Here is a 22,745-nt window from a genome sequence, read left to right on the forward strand (position 1 = left end):
TTTACTCAAGCTGGCTGATGTAAAATTCCTTGGCATTGTTTGTGTGTGTGTGTGTGTGTGTGTGTGTGTGTGTGTGTGTGTGTGTGTGTATGTGTGTGTGATTGTCACAAAATCCTTGTGGTCCTGCAGAATCCTTTAGGCTGTTGCTGAACTGATGTAGCTACATGTGGAACAGAAGGGCGGGTTCGAGAGCTCTGATGCGGAGTGGTTCTCCAAAACAAGACCAGCTCCAGACTCCATCAGACGGGTATCAACACATGCAACAGTAAACATGGAAAGAAAGTCTACACAAGAGCGAAACGTTTAACACAGAACACATTTCTACAGATGTTTCAGCATTCAGCTTTCATCAGCTCTCCTTTGATTCATGTCTAGAGAAAAGACAAAGTCTCTGGACAATACCACGCTATATGATTATCATTTTTGTAAATATAAATAGATAGTCTTACCTATTTTGAAATAAACATATATACATATACATACATTCTCACACACACACACACACACACACACATTAATTTCACTTACCCACAGCTTCTTGAAAGTTTTGATCATCAAGGGCCAATTTAGGGGCCCAACACTGGATTGAGGGCCGTCCAAGCAAAAACAGAACACAAAATAATTCTAAAACACATCTTTTCTTTTTTCTTTCAACACATCTTTTCTGTTGTACATTTAATGGTTGGTGTTTTATGTTTACCTCCTTGTGCATTGTGTTCACCTGTTTGCAGATTAGGCACATTGCATTATGTCACCTGTGAGATACAACCAAATAGGTGTTGCTTCATTTCTCCTAAAACTGCCCTTTCTCCTCACTGACAGAGTTTCTTACATGATGGCCCCAGCTCCTCCATCTGATCTAATGTACCTGTAATGATGATGAGATGTGTCTCATGAGTAGGCATCTCACAAGTCATACACAACTTGTGAGATGCCTAGTTGCTAGGCAACTATTTTTAATTTGACAACTTAGCCCAAGAAACATGTTTTACCATTCTTAAGAGCAAAATACTGTGTGATGTCGGCTGATTTAAAACTGTATTGGAATCGGACCAAATATATCCCAACATTTCATCATGTCATGTCCAAGGGCCCCCACTGGCCCACGGGCCACACTTTGAGAATGCCTGGACTAGCTGTTGTGTAGGACAGTAGTGCTGCTATCTTCCTCTCAGTGTTACTGAGTGTTGGATACTGGCTGGATGCTCCAAATGCTAACTGTTAGCCTCCTGCCATTGAGGTGGACTTCCCCCCAGCTAACATTCTGAAAAATAGCTGCCTTAATCCAGTCAGTTTATTCAATAAAGTTTGTGATTGGTGATGTGTAGAACTATTTTCTTGTCAGTTCCTCCTCAGTTACAGTGGTGGCTGGCAGATGCCTGAAAGGTGTATGAATGAAAGCTTACAAGTTTGCTGGTCTTTTACCAGTACAGCTCTGTCCTGTTAAACAATCATTGAAAAGAAAAGGCATTGTTCTCTATATACTGTGTATACTCTGGGGCTTCATGCATCAAAAAAAAAAAAAAAAAGTTCCACTTATCAGCTTTGTTCCTCTTTAATGCCCCACACACAAACACACACACACACACACACACACACACACACACACACACACTCACAGAATCTGCCCACTTTAATCGTCCCCCACTTGAGGTTGAATTCTGGGTTTTAATCTGCTCTTTCTTGTATATTTTTCTGTATTCCACCCATTTTGTCCCTGCTGCTGTTGGTGAACTCGCTCATGATTTGCAGTGTCTCACACTGACCCTCCCCCCATCCACCTGTGTATATGGGAGGATGGGGTGGAGTTGCTTATAATAAGCAGACTTGGCAACATTGGCAATCCACCTGCACGTCTCTGTGGCGGCTACTGCTCCCTTGGCGGAGTGATACAAGAAGTACAGAAGTTACCGGATCTTTCTGGATGTTGATAACAGGAAAAATACAGTTTTAAACACTAATCTGAGCAAAACTTTTGACGGTGTGCATTTAGTAGTCACGTACGTAACGTCGCACTTGTAAAGAGATGTTAAAGCTTCTTTGAGTTGATTATGGTGGTTATTTTTCAGAATGTTAGCTGGGGGGAAGTCCACCTCAATGGCAGGAGGCTAACAGTTAGCATTTGGAGCATCCAGCCAGTATCCAGCACTGAGTAACACTGAGAGGAAGATAGCACCACTACTGTCCTATACAACAGCTAGAGGGGAAGGAAGTAGATATATTTTTTTCCAAATTGGTGACATATCCCTTTAGCTCTGTTTGCAGTCTAAGCAACAGTTTCTTTAAAACATTTACAGCTGAAACCCAGAAAATCTATTGTTACTTTTAGCATGAAAGCTGACCCTGAGAGGCTTCAAGGTGGGGAGAGAGGTTTCTAAAACAAGCACTCATAGCAAGAGGAAATATTTTCATTTCAGTCAAGAGGACTGAGGAGTGCCTCTCTTATCTGATAATAACAATAAGGTTAAGTCTGACACAGTGATGTCAACCTACTTAGCATATTCATTCGTTCATTTAACTCTTTTATCTGCCAGACAAAACAGCACAGAAGAGGGCCGCACATGGTTTGAGGGATGTTGAAAACAAAGTGTCATTCAGGGAACCCATATTTTTCACACCTGTGTGTAATGGTTGTAAAAACTATGGGTGCACAGCAAAAAAAACTGCACTGTGTGTAGATTTAGAGGGTGTGTGCAATATAGTCCAGTCAAGGGCAAGCCACTTAAGCAATGTTTTAATCAAAGGAAAAATGCACTCAATTTAAGCAACAATGTTAAAAAAAAAAAAAAAAAAAATCAGGCAAAAGACAACTTCAGATAAAGTGTCACACATCTTGCCATTTTAAACTGTCAGGTAAAATACAGCGTGCTGCATCCAGCTGCCTGGCCTGAAGCTGTGACTGACAGCACCGGCATATTAAAGGGCAGGAACAAGGGTTTGTGGAGCCTTCAACTAAAATCAAAACTAAAATTCCTATGTGGAAACATGTAAAGGAGCCTCAGTTAAGTTGGAAATCCAAGTGGGCATTATTACTGAATAGATCTGAAAGCACAGAGTTTGCCAAAATATCCAAATCTCGTTGTGTATCGAGCGTGGCAGGGTGGAGACGGCACCTTCTTCGCCGCTGCACCAAGGCAGAGCTTGAAAATGAATGCCACTCTGTCAAAGCTGTGGACTGTGTATTTGGTTTAATGTCCATACACCCATGATCAGAGACTCACACGGTCTTACAGATGGTGGATCATCTCCAGTCCAGCTCAACATAATTGCCTTCATCGCTAGCATCAACAGTGGCTGGACTATTCCCTCATGTCCTTCCACAGAATACGGTATGTCCCCAAATCGCACAGATTAAGGGATTAGCAGCCAAATTCGTCACATGTTTCATTCCAGGATGTCTGAATCTTAGTACATTCTCTCAAACAATGATATCAGGTGCCCATGTGAGATTCACATAGTGGACAGATCGGGGGTCCTTGAACATTAAAGCTGCTGTACATGTAAGGAGATCTCGAGACATTGTGCAACATAATGCTCTGCAGTTCTTTAGACCTATTGCATATAGATATGTCAGGTAAGTAACATAATCTTCTCCTGCTGTTCATCCTCAATGTCACAGTTAAGCAGCATTAACCATGCTCTCTTTGAGGAAGAAAAGGTCCTGACTTGTAAAGCATAGAATAGCCTCTAGAGACAAACTCTTGGACCTCCTTTGGGCATTTTAGGGAATGGAAATTGAAAGCAAGGGAATTACTCTTTTTGTTTAGCACGTAATGTCTGGCAAACTCCTTTGAGGTCAGCTTTACATTGCTTCTCATGTTTTTCAAAGGCCTTAAAGACGCTTTCAAATAAGTCATAGATTCTATAAATTCCTATCTTTTCACAACTTTTTACCTTGAATGGCCTTAATTCATCAGATGACAGCTCGGGTGTGCAGGATATTGCACACCCAAGGATTCTTGTTCAAACCATGGTAATTTACTCTGTTTAACATACCAGAGAAGTAATCATCTTTTTTTATATATCAAGATTCTCTTTTTCTCTCTTTCAGGGTTCACAAATTAATGGAGGTTCAAGTGAGCCACATGTCAAACATAGCATTCAAACACCTTTCTTAAATAAGTAAGAGTAGGCAGCAGGTGTCAAAAATAATGTTGGGATCGTAGTGCAGCAGGTAGTTTTGATGTCAAATCGAAGCGTCTGCCCAGTATTCTTTGTACAGCAACGTGAACGCCTTTCCAAAATGACAGGACATTACATTACACTCCCAATGCATGTGTCAATGTTCCTTTCATGTTTGCATTTGAAACATAAATGTTAGATATTGGGGAACATTGTGCTGTGCAGGTGGATTGGTGAACAGTATTACAATACAGTCAAAAAAAAAACAAAAACAAAAAAAAAAACATGTTGAAATGCATCATCGAAAGAAATAGTACATTTGACACAATAGAATAAATATGTGCAGCAGGCATAGCAAGAAGCTTTTCAATTTCTGTAAAATGAGAATTTTATTTGTCCTCCTTTTTCTAAGACTCAGTGAAATGTCCTATTTGGAGATTCTTAAAGAGTAACTCAGCACTAAATGACAGGAGGCAGAAAACTGCAGCTTCACTGCCCTCTAGAGGCCGAAAGCTTCAGGCATGCTGCACCTCTGGCTGCACCCAGCCACTGATGGAGCAGCAGGGATTTTCAGCAGCAGTCCATGGCAGAGTAGCTGTGGCCTCATGCCTCAAAGCTTAAACCCCTTGAGGGTGATGTGGTCCAAGTATTATGCTGCTGTTGAGTCACTCTGTGAGGCAAACTGAAATAATCATTAAAATAATCATATCCTCAAACTGTCCTGCAGAAATAAATGTCATAAATTACTGAGTCTTCTCCTCATATAATCAGCTGGCTTTAAAGCTGCTTTTGAACACAAACTCCCAGGAGGAAATTAATCTCTTTTCTTGTTATTTTCCCATCTGAATTGGAAAGTAGATCTGGCAGGCAGCATCTGCAGGAAACTTCCACATCTTTCTTCCACGTAATCTTGTGCCAGGTAGAAACAAACTGAAAGTACTTTCACAAAAAAAATGTTCTTACAATTTTTACATTGGTCTAATCTACTTTGTTGGTTATTTTGGTGTTATTTTGGGAGCTGTTTTCCTATGGGAGTGAATGGAGAGACACAAAACCAGTATTGTGGATTAGCAGCCCAGAGCAACTAATGAGGAGATTTCACCACCATGTGGTATCAAATAACAGCCGACTATAGAACCAAACACGTTTTTTTTTTTTTTTTTTTTTTTTTACTTCAAATGAATGCTTTAATAGTGTTATCTTTTGATGTCATAGCGACTGGGATTTTTCCTGCTTCTGCCTTCCTTCCAGTGTGACGTGGGTGGTGCAGTAATGCCGGGCCAGGGTTTTACCACCAGCCTTTGAGAAGAGGAGCAACATCACTTGAGTGCTGAAAATTGGTTTGTATCAGTGTGCCTACAAAATAGCATACATTAGTAGCCTATTTATAAGCTCTGAAATTGGTTATTGCAGATTTAATTCCCATATATGTGAGAGAAAACTCTGTTATCCCACATGTGGGAGTTTTAATGTTATGTTTCTTGTGAGAGTGTATGAAGTTATAACTTTACAACATGCAGTTTCTCACCATAATGTATGTATACAGGCATGTGACATGCAGATACTGTAAGGTACATAATGCACTTGTATTCATTCTTCCTCATCCTCTGTGTTTTCATACTCATGATACTGTCACTGCCGAATGTGTGTTTTTCCTCTTTATCTGTTAAGAGCTTTCGGCTTTTTTTTTTTTTTTTTTTGCTTTTCCAGCTCTGTCTGTGAACATGGAAGAAAAAAAAGAGGAAGGCCTCTAAAGAAAACAAGATTTCCCCAGTCTCCTGAAATGAATGGACCCCCAAACACTCATCTTGAGTATTTATGCGGTCACCTGTTAATCTTAATGATCTGCATTGCTAAACAAATAATACATGTATTGAAGCCAAGTGCATATCTGATGCCCGCCGTGAATATACAGCATGCCTAATTTGAGCAAAATCCGATTTTTTTATTTGGTCACACAAAGCAAAATGACGTGAAACCTTGAGCGATGCAGTCACAGAAAGAGGCCATTCTTCCCCATTTAAGGCGCAAGGGAGATTTCTTAAGCTCTGACAATGGGATATTGATTGAGCAATGAGCCTTGGATGCCACGGGGCCATACCTCTTTCTCGCCACTGTTGTGCAAAGTATTATTGTGGTCCCTCTTTACAGAATAGGCTGACCTTCAACTCGGAGATGCATAGAACAAAACCAAGACGCGCTCTTTCAATGAAACATTCAGATATTTTATTTTAATTGAAAGCAAGAGCTTCAGAGCTACAGAACGTCCCATTCCTTTGTTCAGAGAAAAAAGGGAAAGGAAATGCAAAGTAAAATGATTAGTTTGCCATGTTTTATAACACAATTCCCTGGCCTTTTTTCACTTTGATCTTTCACTTCAAGGACTGGGTGTTCAAAGATGTCCGGATTTCAGTTTAGACATGTTGCTCAGCTAAATTTAACATAATGCAGTACAACAGATTCAATAGAATACATTATCGCAGCTGTTTTTTCATAATTTTTTATAAACATTTAAATAAACTGTATTAGTCATCAGGGTCCAAAATTAACTTTTTGGCTTGTCTGCCAATGACAGGTAAACTGAAAAAAATATTTTTAACAGCCATAAAACTGTATCATGCATTATTTGGCTCAAGTGATGGTTCTTACGGTGCTTCGCCAAGTTTGATGTGTTCGCCGCCTTTATCACTTTGTGGCGTTGTTTGCATAATTGTAGACATCCTTGGCCTGTTTGTGTTTGTTAGCTTATATGAGGGAAAAAAAGAGAAACTCCAACTGTTTTCTTTTTTTCCCAAAGCTGGTGTTAGAGGCTCTGCAGCACCTGCCTTGTTTAGCTCGAGATTTTACTTCAAGAGCAGACACAAAGCAGGAGGAAAGCAGGAGCAGAAGGTAGGAAGTTACTGAAGCAGACCTGAAATGTGGAAATGATGGAACAGCTGAGAGGAGGGGCTGTGTGGGCACTGGGTAGTGGTATGCAGTGTGTGTGTGGCTGTTTGAAAAAAACAGAGAGATTTTTTTTTTTTTTTTTTTTTTTTTTGAGAAAAAAAACTTAGTGACCCCACTTATTTTTCTGCCATACCCAAAATTTACCAGCATATGGCGTTTGATGGGTGTTAATTTTGGAATCATATTCTTCTAATCCTTTAATCTCCACCAGGCAGCTTGGCACATCAGCAGCTCCAAACTGCAGTGAGAGGTAACTTTAAAATCTGAACTCTACAGCTGGTCTGATGCTTTATACCAAAAGTGACAAGAGAGAGCCAAAAGATCCAGTTGTGACCCCTCCTCTCATAAACATATTTTCTTTTTGTTTTAGCTGCTTCTTTACAATGTAAAGAAGCAGCTGAGGTCTGACAGCGCTGAAACTCACACAGCAGTCTTTTGGTAACGTAAATGATGGGCTGGGTAGATGATTGGGCTGGCTCCAATTCCTCGATGGTGATTGGCTGCTTCCGGAGGCTCGCCTGCCATTAAAAAAACAAAAAACAAAAAAAAAGGCCTGAATGGCGACGCTGCTGCACTGAGGCATTCCCATCTTCCTCCTCTTCCTAACCGGCCACTCACTGCGACATTTCGTTATTTCTGATATGGAGTTGGTAGGGATGGAATGCCGGTTTTGTTTGACCATATTTTCTCCTGTTTTATTAGTTAGGGGGAGGTAAGTTGTTGTTCTTTGATTTCATTGGTTTGTTAGGTTATATTGGTCACTTCCCAGGTAGATGTGTTTTGTTTATTATGTTGGCCTTGGTTCACCCTGAAGCTACAGCATGACTCTATTTTTTATACTGTAAATAAATCCACTGCCATTGACTTGAAGGTATTTGTCTTTGTGGCTGCGTGGGCCTTGGGTAAGTTTGGGCTTCTTCATGTTGTGTGTCGGACACCCCTAGACGGGGCATAACATGAACTGGGGGCTCGTCCAATTTGTTTTCTCGCTTCATTTTTGTTAAGTTCCGTAAGTGCTTTCTTCTGGTTGGCGGTTTTCTTTAGTGTGTGGGGAAATAATTATGGAGTTTGCCTTAGATGATTTTGTGACCAGGGCTTCTAGGTGTCAGGACGGGTGGATGGTGGAGGACCCAAATGCAGGAGCAACAAAAATATATTTAATAAACTCACAGGGAGCACATGGCAGGAAAGACAAAACAATGAACAGACAAGGAATAGCACTCAAAACAGGACTTAAATGCTAATGAGCAAACACGACACACCTGAGGAAGGGGCTGGAGCACAAGACAGGAGAACACAGAGGAGAGGCCGAGGGAAACACTGGGATGATTAACAGACTCGGGGCAGGTGAGGAACTGGGAGGGGCAAACAAGACACAGGTGAAAACACTGATGGGAACTGGGCAAAGGAAACACGGGGAAACAGAAAAACATGAGTCCAACCTAAAATCCAAAAACAGAAAACATGAAACCATGACACCAGGGAGAAAAGTGAAAAATGCAAGAAGGCAGATTTGTTGATTGTGGCTAATTGTTATGATGTGCATTTGCCTGAAAAGCAGCCGGTGGAGAAAGGTGTGCTACCTTCTTTGAGGCTGCAGGTAAAGCAGAGGAAGATGCTCAGGTGGCGAATACGAAAGTGGCGGAGGTTGCTGACGTGCTCGCTGCTGGTGTGGAGTCTGAACCAATCCACTGAGGATCTCCGTTTACGATCCGGATAAAGGAGGTGGAGTTCAAAAATAAAGAACTTGAGGTGCAAGCGATGCATCTCCATATCAGGACACTGGAGCTCCACCCCACTGTCCAAAAGTCAGTGCCCTGGACTACCACACCGCTCCAGGGCCTAACACACCTCTCCAACACCTAACATACCTCTCCAGGGCCTAACACACCTCTCCAGGGGCCTCATTTATCAACCTGTGCGTAGAAAAGGTTCTAAATTCTTTCGTAGGAATGAAACTTAGAATGTGTGTAAGTACAAAAAAATCCGTATTTATCAAATGTGCGGACACCGGTCGTACGCACACCAGTAAGCAATCTGTGATGATAAATCCCACCTGTGCTAAACTGCCATGCTCGTGCATGGTTAGGCTCATTTGCATTCAGAAACGCCTCCAATTGACCATATATGGTAGCAGCAATCCCTTTAAGAGCGCATGAATGGATTTTTTTTCCTCGGCTTTTTAGCAGGCCTATCGCGCGCTCAACGATGATGAACAAGCATGAGCCCGGTTGTAGCGCTGCTCCTGCGGGGTCCTCGGGTTGGCTCCAGGGGTCATTAACCACGGCTTCAGTGGTTATCCCCGATTACCCATAGAGCCGTTATAATAAACCATACGAAGCCCAGAAAATAATTTCAAAACGTTGTAACACTCACTAATAAGCCATCCATCCTCAAGAGCTCCTGCTTGGAGGCGCACACCCACAGAGCTGTTCTGCAGAATGAATGAGTCGTGCGTTCCTCCAAGATACCGGGCAACAACGTTTAACAGAGACATATTTGCATCGCAGATTATTTGTGCATTGGTTGAATGAAATTGGATTGTGTGGTGGTGTTTTTATTGCGATGTGGGTGCAATCTATGACTCCAATTATGTTTGGGAATCCGGCGACGGCGTGAAATCCTCGTTGAATTTCGGCTTGTTGGTGATGTCTGTATGAGAACTGAATATAAGTTGGGGCCAGAGAAATTATTGCATCCAACACTGCCGGCATGATTCTGTTTAGTGTCGGCTGCGAAATGCCGCATATGTCTCCAAACTCTAGCTGAAATGTTCCGGTGGCCAAAAGTCCCAGGGTGGACAGGAGCTGGATGCGCACTGGGATGGCTTTGGTGCGTTTTGTCTCTCACTTCAAAATTGGTTGTAAATCACGGCATAAATCCATCAGTATGTTTTTGGGGAAGCGGTACCTGCTGAGATGCCACTCTGTGCTCTCACTGTCAGCACGCTCTTTGAAAACGGTTCTCCAAATCCTCCAATAGTGCAAGATAAGCCATGGCACTTGCATTTCAAGTTTTCTTTTCAGGTTGTCCTGTCACAGCTGTCTTTTATAACTTGTTACATCAATTATTGAAATTGTCTGCTAAAATACTAAATTAGATTTTTTTTATGAATTAGAGGAAACAGGGAACGTGTGAAGTTGCTGAACACTGTGACTCTCTTCGTGCGTTCTATTTGTGGTTTCACCGTTCTACCACTAGGTTTTGTGTGTACGCATGGTAAGAGTTGTACTTAAATTTACACATGTTCCTACGCAAAAGTACAAGTTGATAAATCCCATTCTTTGCGTGGGAATGTTCTTACGCACCCATTACGCACACATCTGTGCGTATGCACGGTTGATAAATGAGGCCCCAGGTCCTAACACACTGCTCTAGGGCCTAACACACTGTTCTAGGGCCTAACACACTGCTCTAGGGCCTAACACACCGCTCCAGGGCTGAAGTTATTGCCAACTTTGGGGTTAATGCCCTGTTTCTCATGCAGCAAGTGGCAAACCTGGCTTCAGTCCTGAGGAGTTCCTGTATTTGTTTCTTGACAAACACACCTTATCTTGTCTCATTTACAGCTAACATTATACTGTTATTCTGCCCTGGTCACCACACACCTTTCTCTTCTGGCTGCTCATCCCTGAAGCTCCATACAGTACACTGTATTGTCCCTCAAAGGGGCCATGGCACTTATAGAACACTCTTCCGATATTGAAGCAACACTGATTTACTGACAGCAAAGTACATTGGACCTGCAGGTTCCAACATTATAAATCCACCTGCAGTTTATAATCAGTTACCTGAGAGTAGCGACAACCTGCTGGGGCCAGATGCATAAACGATGCATATGCACTAAAATATACATACAGTGTCTTCTACACAGATAATGGTTTTTATGAAAAAAAAAAAAAAACAGTGCGGTGAGAAGTTGCCTTCCTGCATTCATACATCACAGCATGTGAGCAGAATTTGTGGTTAAAGGCTGATGGAAAACTGTCAGAAAATAACATGACAAAAATAACATGAAATAACATGAAAATTTACACAACAATATACTCCCTAACATCGAATAACATTGTGTGTGTATGATTTTGTACAAGCTTATCTGTGTTAATGTTGTCTAACGAACCCCCTCATTGATCTGGTGCTGAATAAACACAATATGAGTGCAGGTCAGTTCCTTTACAGAGTCATAATCGGAAAAATAAATCAGCTATACTGAGAATTAGCCAGATGACTTACAGCCAGTTAGTGCTGTGCAATATGACCTAAATAGCTGATAACAGCATGTTGATGATACAGCATATTTTCTGTACGTTATAAGAATACATAGTTAATATAAAATAACCACAAAGTGTGACACTAAAAAACGCCCACACTGTGTCGACCATAACAATGTAGCTGCAGCTTGTTTGGATGATCTGGCTGTATTATTAATTGTTTATGTTGATTGCAGGGAATGTGAGAAAGGGAGTGAGAGAGAGATCGACTGCTGGGTGAGCTAGATTGGCTTTTAAAGAGAGAGACCGGTACACTGCACTGTCCGTTCACAAGCTTGTCTCAACAGAAATGGTCTTTACTTTGAGGGCAACAGAAATAATCAAGTCAGACAGGATTATTTTGTTTGCATGAAGGAGGTCCGCTCTCAGTTTTCTTCCCTCTTCTCTGGTGTGCTTGAGCACATCAATAAGCTGTTAAGAAATTTGTGACATTTGTGACAAATGCGATTTCACTGTAACATTACCTATTATTCTCCTAACTCACCAAGGTCACTTTAATGATATTTCAAATTTACGGAGATATTATTTATTGTCAATGTCATTCACTCAACTATTCAGACATTCATCCCATATATATGTTTTTAATTGTAATGCAAAAGAAAGAAAGATTTTTCCAGTTTTTTTTTTGTTTGTTTGTTTGTTTTTGTCTGCTTGCCCATAGTGTTCGCTCAAAACTCTATATAAACTCGAAGAAAACTGTGTTAGGGCTAGTATTCTATAAAAAGCCAATATCTCATCCTATCCTATAGATATTTGTCCTATATTTTCTATTTCTCAAATCAAATAAAGTTGTCCTCTGTTTTGAATGAGTGACCGATGACACTTGACCTCTAAAAAAAGGAGAAGGCAGGACAAATGTAATTAGGACTTAGCTTGCACACAAGCAAAGCATTGAGAATTGTAGCGGTACATCTGAGTCCCTTGAACCACCTGCCCCATGAAAATTACTTAAGTTGTATCATTTTGTGTCATAATCTTTTACGGAATATGAATCACCTGTGAACGCTGTGCAATATGTTGTAACTGTGTATGTCAACATGAGCAAATCTATTAACTACTCACTGTCCTTGAAAACCTTTTCTCATTGGCTTCAGCAGTTCATCCAACAGGGGTATTTGTTCTCCATGTCTTTTCACATTCTGCAATAAGACATTTTTTATATGCTATCCAGTTTTTAATTCAGGGGTATGAAACTGAACAAGTGCAATTTTGAAATACCTGTGATCACATACATCCACACTTGCATTCATTCACACATACACACACACACACACACACACACACACACACACACACACACACACACACACAAACACTTGACCTCTGAGGCAAATATCAGCCTCACAGGAGGAAAGCTGACACTGCCACAGGGTGGGCACAGCTTTGTGGACCAATGAATGGACAGATTTTTGTGGACCAACAGAACGAGATTGCAAGGCTAACCAACACTACTGAAACTGGAACCTCTGCCGAGTCCAGTGATGCCTCCCAAAAGAATCTGCAAAAAATGGTTCAGTAGTTATGAAAACAGGTGTGGCTAAAGTGTAGGAAGCAGGACAAACCATCACAATTCAAAGAGGAACTCTGCTGAGTGTGAAAAGTGCTATACAAATAAATTAAAGGGCTTAACCATCACTAGTGCCTGTGTGTGTGTGTGTGTGTGTGTGTGTGTGTGTGTGTGTGTGTGTGTGTGTGTGTGTATCTATCTGTTTGTCTGTCTACAAAATTTGGCCATATTATGTGAAATGTGTTTTTAAGTTACATGAATTATTGTTTCAGGCCACTCCCACTGCCACGCCCTTTTGCAGGTAGTTATGAACAGGCAGCTGTCCTTTGGCTCACGACCAGCATTTGCACAAAATCTTGTACAAGTCCATGAATCCATTCGGAATTATGTCCCATTTTATTATAGACCACTCCCACTGCCATGTTCCTGTTTCTCCTCCATGTGAAACTGCCATCTCCTAACATGAAAACTGTGGCCTAACCAGCCGACCAACAGAGTGAGCCACAGAGCTGCTGGTCGCAGCTAAAAATGTGTTGATGAAATGATTTTGCGAGGTTCAGGTCCTCGAGGCTGTTGATCAGTGGCTACCTCTGCAGGCCAGTGCTGAGTATTACAGCACATATTATCCTATTTGATGTGATTTACTCCTAAAGATCCATGATTTTAGTATTGACTTGTAGAGTAATTTTGTCATTAGTATACCTTTAGAACCCCCTCAGATCCCCAGTTGGAGAACTGCTGTCTTACAATATGGAAATACCTTTGGAAATGAGGAGATGTGGAAATGAGGTTTGCTTGTAATGTATCCTGAAAACTCAGAAACTAGTCTGAATTTGTCAATATATTGCTTTCACACTTTGAACCCCTTTAAACATCTCTAAAAAATGTGACTGATAATCAACCTTAAGTCACTGCATTTTTATTGAAAAGAGTCTTTTATTGAAAAGTCCTTTTCATGCCATCTAAAGTAGGTCGTTTTGTAATCATATATTTGCATTTGAGGACGTTGATCCCCTTTAGCTGAAGATTAACTGTCTATATTGATCTCAAACTGATCCAGATCACACAGGATTCATCAACAGGATGAAAGTCAGGCCTGCAGTGCATTATAGTAATGTTAGCTTTGGTCTGCACACAGTATTATCAAAGATGCCTCTCACTATGCTGCCGTTTGTTTCTGTTCAAATCAAATCTTTGACCTCATACAGGACATAGAATGACTGTGAAGTGAGGAGAAGAGTCTCAATCAGCAGTTTGGTAGGGGCAAACAGAAATCTATGATGATGTCAAAAGGAGTCAAAGCTCAGGAACGCTTCTACAAATCTATTGTGCTGGAGGGGGTGGCAAAGGAGCAGCAGAGCAGTGCAGACAGCCTGTTGGTGCATCTCAGTCCAGATAAAGATAAAGTGCTTCTTCATCACAAAAGGCCAGATCTCTTGTTGTTTCCTGACCGAAAGCAGAGAATCTTGTTTCAAGAATGAAACAAGATATGGCACATTACAAAATATCTATGGCTCTATCCCAGTCCAACACATCGCTAGCTACATTTACATGGATCTTAATACTCCTACTATAATGAGTATAAAAGGTCAAACATAACAGAAATAACCCCATATAAACATCTCAGTCAGAATAAACAGGCCCAAACTGATTGGACTTTCAATTGGTTGCAGTAGGGTGGTTTGAACCTCTCCATAAACCAATCAAAAGATTAATTTTGCCATTGTGCCACTACTGAGATGCGTCACATTGTGTTCCAGAATCTCCCATGGACAAACATGGTTTTTGACCTTTTACTGTCCTTGTCAGGCCAATGATTGACTGATGATTGAACTCTCTCTTATTTGTCCTCCTCACATGCTAAACAGAGCCAAATACCATACCAGGTACGACCTCTGTAAGTTAGATGACTATGAACTGCTAGTCAGGGCCTCACCATGGACCTGAACACAGCAGCTTTCCTCCTGGCAACCCTGATCTCCACTGGTAAGATACATCTGGAGAGGTGTAACAGCATCTTTAAAAGATGGTCAGAAGGAAAAGGGTTAGGTTGGGGTTAGGGTTAGAGTCATTTGCTTTATTTTAAGATCAGCTCATTGGGACCAGCATGTCCAGTGATTGTTTGGTGTGCTGGGTATGTTAAAGCTTATCTAAGACTTTGCTCGCTTTTGTTATTTCAATGCAGCTTTATGTCAGGCTGTGGCTATATTTGTGGTCTCAGCAACTACCATCAACTACCATTCAAAACAGGTTGGGATGTGGAAAAATCAGATTCAACAATACCATCTGTTTTTCAAATCCAGACACCGAAGTTGTTAGTGGTCAGTTTTAAGAAATGCCATTTCCAGGTCAAGTGCAGATCACACTGGCACTATGTCAGGAAAACACTATCTTTACAATCACGTCCCAAAATTGTATTGAAATGCCTGGTGCAATGGTAATTTTGGATGATTGACTATCATGCATATAACCTACAAGGGAAACCTGAAGTCTCACATTGACCATGGCTACAGTCTTTTCAATGCTTTTACTATCCACTGACATTGAGATGCATTATATTGCCAGGTTTGAAAATATTTTGTTTGGATTGTGAACTGATGAGGCTGACCACCATGGCTAATAGGGTCATAATACAGAATGTTTGACATCTATAAGCTCATATAATTGCCAGTTTTCATGGCCATCATTATGTTTTGCGCATTTTTCTATAATGGAATCAGGACTAAGTCTAGTTGTAATTTACTGACTGGAATGTAAAACTGTGCTGAATGAAGGATTTTTATGAGAGCAAAAATCAAAACCTAACCACATAAAATAATTTACACAGTTGACGATGACATAAATCCTGTATATGCAGTAATATATGCAAATGCCAGCAGGAAAATTCCAACCATGGGGCCCCTTTATGTAACTGGTCATGGCCACATTCATTCCAGCAGCAAGAGAAATAATGACAAACTGCCAAACAGTAAGGTTGGCATAAAAAGCTTGGGCTTGGGCTCAGTTTATGTTCATCCAGTTCCAAATATAAATTTATCTTGAAAGTGCAATTCACATTATCATAATCAAGGCTTTCAGCAGCTGACAGCGTAGCAACCCCAGGAAAATGTAACAAAAGCTCTAAAATGCCCTGCAGAAGGCATATTATCTAGTAATTGTAAATTATATTGTCACATTAACCCATAATTATTTAAGGCCTAACATGATTGATGATGTAGTATATGGCACCTAATAATGTGATGTTAAATACATTATCCACTATTTATGACATGAAAAGGGTTTTATACATTTTTAACCAATTTAGAGAAACTATCAATTACAGTTTGACATTTTACATTATCTGAACACTACATGCTTGCACTCTCCATTCTTCAATACTTGAGGTGCTCCTCACTTGGAACTGTAATTCCTCAGTATCTAATTTCGCTGTATTGCTTTCTTCAACTAAATCAGGGGAAAGAAAACCATTGTGAACCTTGACTTACTGAGCTGTAAGTAAAGCCCCAGAGCAATAACTGCTAGCATGTCCTTCATCAGCAAATTACATTCTGTAAATAAGACATACTGTAAATGGAAAAATAGATTCATGCTATAAATATGTGTTCCTTGCAGAACATTGTGGTCGCCATTGCGGGAACACTGGTAAATATGTCAGGCTCAACTTTTGTCGCTGTATATTGGACATTAGTTGTTGCCAGCGCACTTCAGTGGCCCTGATTCTCTGCGATGTTGCCACTACATTGTTTAATCATTGACGTGATGTCCTTGAGCAAGCAAATGAGTGCAGACAGATCCCCTTATTACCCCCTCGCTCCACTTTTAAAACGGCTTTTCACTGAACTGGGAGGATCAACATGGAGACACCTTGTAGTTGGACCCATATAATCCATGACCCCAAACAGTGAAATTAGATTATCCAATCCAGCCCAAAGCCCAATAAGAAACATGCTATAAAAAAGGGTGAGCTAGATGTTAAAGACAAAGCTGAAACAATCACGGTCCAGATTGCAAGCAGACATTTTGAAATTCCAGTCATGCGTATCTCAAATTTCACCTATTCTACAAGTCAGGCTTTACTCACATTTTTCAGCAGATACTGTAGTTTTAATATGTCATATAGGCGGAAATCCCGGGGGGGGGGGGTCAGGAGGGACAAGACCCCTCCATCCATAAAGTTAGTAATTAATTTTGAGTTTGTCTCTAGATAGATATCTTTTTTTTTTTTTTTTTTTTTTCATTTTAAGTTGCATTATTTTGTGGCATAGTTTCATTTCATTTTCTTATTTGATCTAAAAGGGACAGTGTACAGTTCAAACTATACTATATACTGTATGCCACTATTTGATGCCATATCTTGCTTTGTTTTTTGTTGACACTACAATATGTTTTTTGAAGAATAGTTTGATGTAGTTGGATTATTCAAGGTATTTCCTCTAGTTTTAGAGCTTATTTTGAGTTTCTAGTGCTTGTAAAGCTACTTTGATGGACTCTAGTGGAAATAGAACAGTGAGCAAAGAAATTTGGTTAGAGGATTATTGCTTTTAATAGCATTATTTAAAACATATGAACATGCTGAGGGCTCAACACTGTACGGCAAGTTTCAAAGGAGCGTAAGAGAGAAAGAGGATGGTACAGTAGTGCCAGACAGCATGTCCCCCCCAACAATTACTCTCAGAAATTTTGCTGTTTATTGTCCCCCCCCAATAACGAAATGGGATTTTCGCCCCTGTGTGTGAGTATATAACGAGAAACATTCCCCGTTTTGTCATGATGCGTCATGTTTAACCAGTGGCAGAGCTACAATATAGGTTTTTCTCTTACTCCATCATACTTTTCCTTGTCTCTCCACTCCACATTCCACTATTTCTGCAGAGGCTCCTCTAACTCGGGGTCTAGGACACAGTTTCATGTTCAGGACCTTTTGATCACTAACCCTGGTGACAAAGCTTCTGTCCCAACCCAACCCAACCCAGAGGTGGCAAAAGCTCACTTGTTTCTCTGATTCTTGTCTAGTGCATGAGCATGAAGTCGGCCTAATAATGAAATAATGAAATAAAACGAATTATACTTTATTTTGCTGGGTATCCCCTGTGGTCCCCAAGTTAGGAACCACTGTTCCAACTGGTAATTAACCCTTTGGAACAAGAGCGAATTTATTTGATTTCTTTCCAAAATGTGAATGATATTTAAAGATACATTACAAGAAAATTACTGTGAAACTGACACAAAATTAAGGGGGGGAGGGGTACAAGAAAGTACACAAAAATAGACTGAACAGTGCATAACAGAAAACAAGTTTAAAAATAATTTTAAAAAAGTTTTTTTTAAAAAAGTAAAAATTAAAAGCAAATACCTTGAAAATTACTAAAAAAAAATGACAAGAAAATGATCAGAAAATTTTAAAAAAGCAAGTGAAATAAAACTTTTCCAAAAAAAACTCCAGTTTAAAGTTTAAAGTATTATCATATTACAAATGTTTAACAGCTTATAGAGGATACAAGGGGAAAAAACCCAAGGATATAGAAGGAGAGAAGGAGAGACAAAAGTATCCAAATAAGACATTGATAAATAAAAAATAGATTGTTTCAATATAGCAGAATGATTTTCTCCATTGTGCTTTTTGTTAGTTAGGAATCTTATCAGTTCAGCACAGAATATATTGAAATTGGAAATTGAAATTGAAATTTCAATGTCCTGCCTTTCCAAATATGCAGATCACTTTAGGAGCATTGTTACCACTTGTTTCCAACCATGTTACCCTCAATTACAGTTTGACATTTTACATTTTACATCCCCGCAACTGGGGATTCAGAATAATGGGCAGACACACAGAGTGGTAAGGTGTGTAGGGTGTAAGGAAGAACTTCAAAGGCAATTATTTCTTTGCATTTATCATGTCTTACCTGATTATTTACAAGCTAAACTTTTGGGGATAGGGGAAGGCGAACAATAGGTATGGAGAACCCACCTGGTGCACATCAGTATCCCAGCTTTATAACTGAGGGACCCCCCGCCAACTCCTGAACTCAGTGGCGGTTGTGCCTATGTTGCCGCCCTAGGCGAAATTACTTGCCTGGTAGCGAGCCAGGGAGCTAGAACCGGGGAGGGCGACAAGCATGGGCTGCCAATGGTAAAAAGCGGTGCGGTTGTGCCATGATTATGATGATGAAAATCAACACGTTGATATGGTCTGGGTTGAAAAATATTCAACCTGTGCCTTAAGTTGGAATTACTCTGTGTCAATATTTTCTAGCTGTGTTGTGTACTTGATGCCCACGTATGACTCCTCTGTCAACACATGGTTCGATAAAGGGGTGCGCGGTGTAGCCCGTTTACCAGCACACTGTTACATCACAGTACAAAGTTAGGCCACACAGTTTCTCTCTGGCAGAAACAATCTCATAATCCACAATGTTTGCAGTGTTTTTATGTAGTAACCACAGTTTTACCATGGTCCTTTATGATTGATGATTACTATACTCTAGTACTAACAGTGTGTGGTGATGACACTTTATGGTAACTGTCTTCACCACCTAGTAGTGCTGTCAAAAAACAGTAAAATGCAGTGAAACTATGATTCTTAGTTTCTTGCCATAGCAAACCATGGTTACGTTATGGGAAGGAAGTGTATACACAACATGTCATGATCACAGAATCCTATGCCTGTAACTGTCAACAAAACACTGGTTTTTCATTCCAAAACCCTGTTCAAAATCTGAAGACTGATGGCACCCTAAATCTAAGGAATGGTAAACCTAAAGATGCAGCAGAGCTCAGAAGCTGGGCGGATCAGAGAGATGAAGCAAATGTCCCCGATAGAAAATGATTAAATTATCTTTATTCTCTTCAGTGGCTGTCATTAAGCCAGATCAACATGTCAATACAATGAAAACTAGCTTTTTGCTGATTTGATAGGAGAGATGATGTGTATATGTGGACCTGATTGTTTTTAATATAATAGGAAACATAATACTTAATAGGAAAAAAATACATCAGCTGCACAGTAGATTACAATAAACTGAGAAACATCTTCAGGTTCTGACATAACCACATTCAGTCGTCATAGTTTTTACTCTGTTATGTCTCTTGTTGTGTTTTTTCCCTAATAAATTTAGTGGTAACTTACCAGACACCCAGTTTTGAGCTTGACATGACAAAAAAGATCCCTGTGGCTAATAATGAGTGACCTCTGGCTTTGATATTAAAAGTGATTTCATATCTGTTGCCTCTGATTTCAGTTAGTGGTAATGTGCTGGACGGCTATGCCAAAACCGAGGGGGCCTGGATCCTGTCTTTGCAAAAGAGGGAGTACTCCGTAAACACAGTGTCTGAGTGTGCCAACAAATGTAACTCCGAGACAGCCTTCACATGCAAGTAAGTTCACACTTTTACTATCCAGCTTTACATTTGACATTACTAGTCCCAGCCTGACACTGACTGTGTTTTCACAGATCCTTCATGTACATAGAGAAGGACCAGGAGTGTTGGACAGCAGCATCAAACTCCAAAACTGAGTCCATCCTGCGCAGAGCCAGTGCAGCGTTATATGAAAACACAGGCAAGTCCTCAACTGTCTCTCAACTGAAAAGTCAACTGGAGTCTGTTTTATGGGCTTTCCTTTATTTTGTCAGTTTCCTTTGTGCCTCTGGCGGGGGGGGGTTCTGACAAACACACTCCTCTGAAGGATCGATCCAAGAGCACAAACCGCTCCAGTTCCATTTGATATGATTTCCTTGAGTCTCCATTAGATTGTGGTTAATATTTAGCCTGTGGCACATGGTCACTAATGTTTGGACTGTGTCCGCAAACAGAGTGATGCAGGCCAAAATTGACTTTGAGGGTGAAATACACCTTTAGTGTGATCAGATATGGTAGGTTGCTTACTGAAAGAACTGCACCAACCACATAGTGCAGAAAGAAACTATTTCTTGAGTTTTATTTTATTTATCGAAATATATAGAAGATTTTCTGGTGCAGGATATACATCCTCCACCGACTTGCCAACTACAACAGACAAACAAATCAGCTTTGTAATTATATAAAATTAGAATATATTATAATTATAATATATTCTAAATTATTTTTTTGTTACCTCAAGTAAATGACATTTCTATCCACTGTAGCAGGGAAGACAAGCCCTGCGTTCCAAATCGCATACTTATACTTTTTACTTTTAGTATGTACTGCAGCTGCCCTTACAAAGTATGTAGTTTAGTATGTATTGGGACATACTAATTCTTTTTTTCCCTACTAAATAGTATGGTAGTATGGGTATTGGAACGCAGGGATAGTTAATTGTAATGGCACCAGTTCCACCAATCAGGGATAAGCTAGAGTCATGTGATCACGTACTCACTCACCTGTTGGGATAGAGTGTTATTTATAGCAGTGGTTCCCAACCCAATCCTCAAGGCCCCCCTGTCCTGCAGGTTTATGTTTCAGCTCTACTCTTTCACACCTGATCCATGCTGATTGGTTGAAACAGATCTACCTGAACAGGCTGTGCATGAAGGTGCATGGGCCTTAATTGGGTCAGCTGTGCAAGAGTAGAGCTGAAACAAAAACCTGCAGGACAGGGGGGCCTTGAGGACTGGGCTGGGAATCACTGATTTATAGTGTATCCTTCAGTGGCTTTTAATCAAAGCTGTAGGGCTTACAGGCTAAAAGCTGATTCAGAGGTAAGAAAGCCATGTTTTGTTTACACTTTGGTTAACACAGGGGTGTCAAACTGGTGCCATGGAGGGCCGAGAGGCTGCAGGTTTTCGTTCCAACCGAGAACTCCACCAGGTGATTTCACTGATTAGTTCATTCTCTCTGCTTGGAGGTAGGGTAATCAGTGAAATCACCTGGTGGAGTTTTGGGTTGGAATGAAAACCTGCAGCCTCTCGGCCCTCCATGGCACCAGTTTGACACCCCTGGGTTAACACTAAGAATCTTGAACTTCAAATGACAAATAGTATTTATTTAACATGTGCATGTTCAAGTAAAAATTTTATGCATACCATCGTTGCTAATCTCCAAAGTACCCTTCTGCTAGAGCTGACAGGAGTCGGCATAACATTGTTTCAAGTCAGTTAAATTTGAATGGCTTTAAGTTTAACTAAGCAGTACTTGAGTGCTTTTTTTAAGCTGACCCAAATATGCAGTGTGAGCTGTGTTATGAGAGATGCTGAAATGCTATGATGAGATGCCAAACTTCTGAAATGAGTTCAAAAGGATCATAAGAATAATTTACTGCATTACCTACATTATTTCATAGTGTAGACTCAATTTTGCCCCCTCTCTTCATTATGTGACACTTTACTCCAGCTAGTTTAACAGCTGACCCCGGTGCTGCCACTGCGATATCACAGTAGAGACTGAAATAACACACGTGGGAACTTTGGGGGAAAAAATTAAGAGCTCTAACATGAAAACTGAGTGCTGAGACAAAATGTGTCACAATTACACCGCTCTCCCTGACACTTTTAACCTCTCCACTCTACACATGTGAATGTCTCAACACGCTCAGCTCCCAAATTGATTATACTGAATAATCACATGCTTTATCACATGTGATGCTGATACTGTTCTGTGATGCCTTTGTTGAAGTTATCTTTTCTCTGCTTTGTCCAGGATATTTACTGGAATGTGTGAATGGAATAGGAACAGACTACAGAGGGACAAAGTCCAAAACCAGATCAGGAAAGACATGCCAGAGATGGGCAGGAAAGTTCCCTCACAGGCCAAAGTACTGTGTTTTCTTTTTGTATTGAATTATATCGCATTGTTTAGGGCCTCTGCTCAGAAATACTATAAAATATCTTACTATGTAGTGCATCATCATTACATTGTCACGTCACGTCATGGAAAGCCAAAAGGGTCATATTTTGTGACAAATCTGACCTGTAAGTTGTGTC

At 40.4% G+C, this 22,745-nt stretch overlaps 1 protein-coding gene across 1 annotated transcript in view; it reads left to right on the plus strand.

Annotated features, from left to right (window-relative positions):
• The window catches only part of plg (plasminogen), a 46,442-nt gene that overhangs the window by 11,479 nt on the left and 12,218 nt on the right, over nucleotides 1–22,745 (plus strand). Inside the window, exons 5-7 of the mRNA XM_030046819.1 lie at nucleotides 20,085–20,220; nucleotides 20,298–20,404; nucleotides 22,462–22,576. Coding sequence (XP_029902679.1) covers nucleotides 20,085–20,220; nucleotides 20,298–20,404; nucleotides 22,462–22,576 — 358 coding nt within the window. The remainder of the gene's footprint in view (nucleotides 1–20,084; nucleotides 20,221–20,297; nucleotides 20,405–22,461; nucleotides 22,577–22,745) is intronic.

This window comes from Myripristis murdjan, chromosome 24 (assembly GCF_902150065.1).
Source record: "Myripristis murdjan chromosome 24, fMyrMur1.1, whole genome shotgun sequence".
Classification (NCBI taxonomy): Eukaryota; Metazoa; Chordata; class Actinopteri; order Holocentriformes; family Holocentridae; genus Myripristis; species Myripristis murdjan.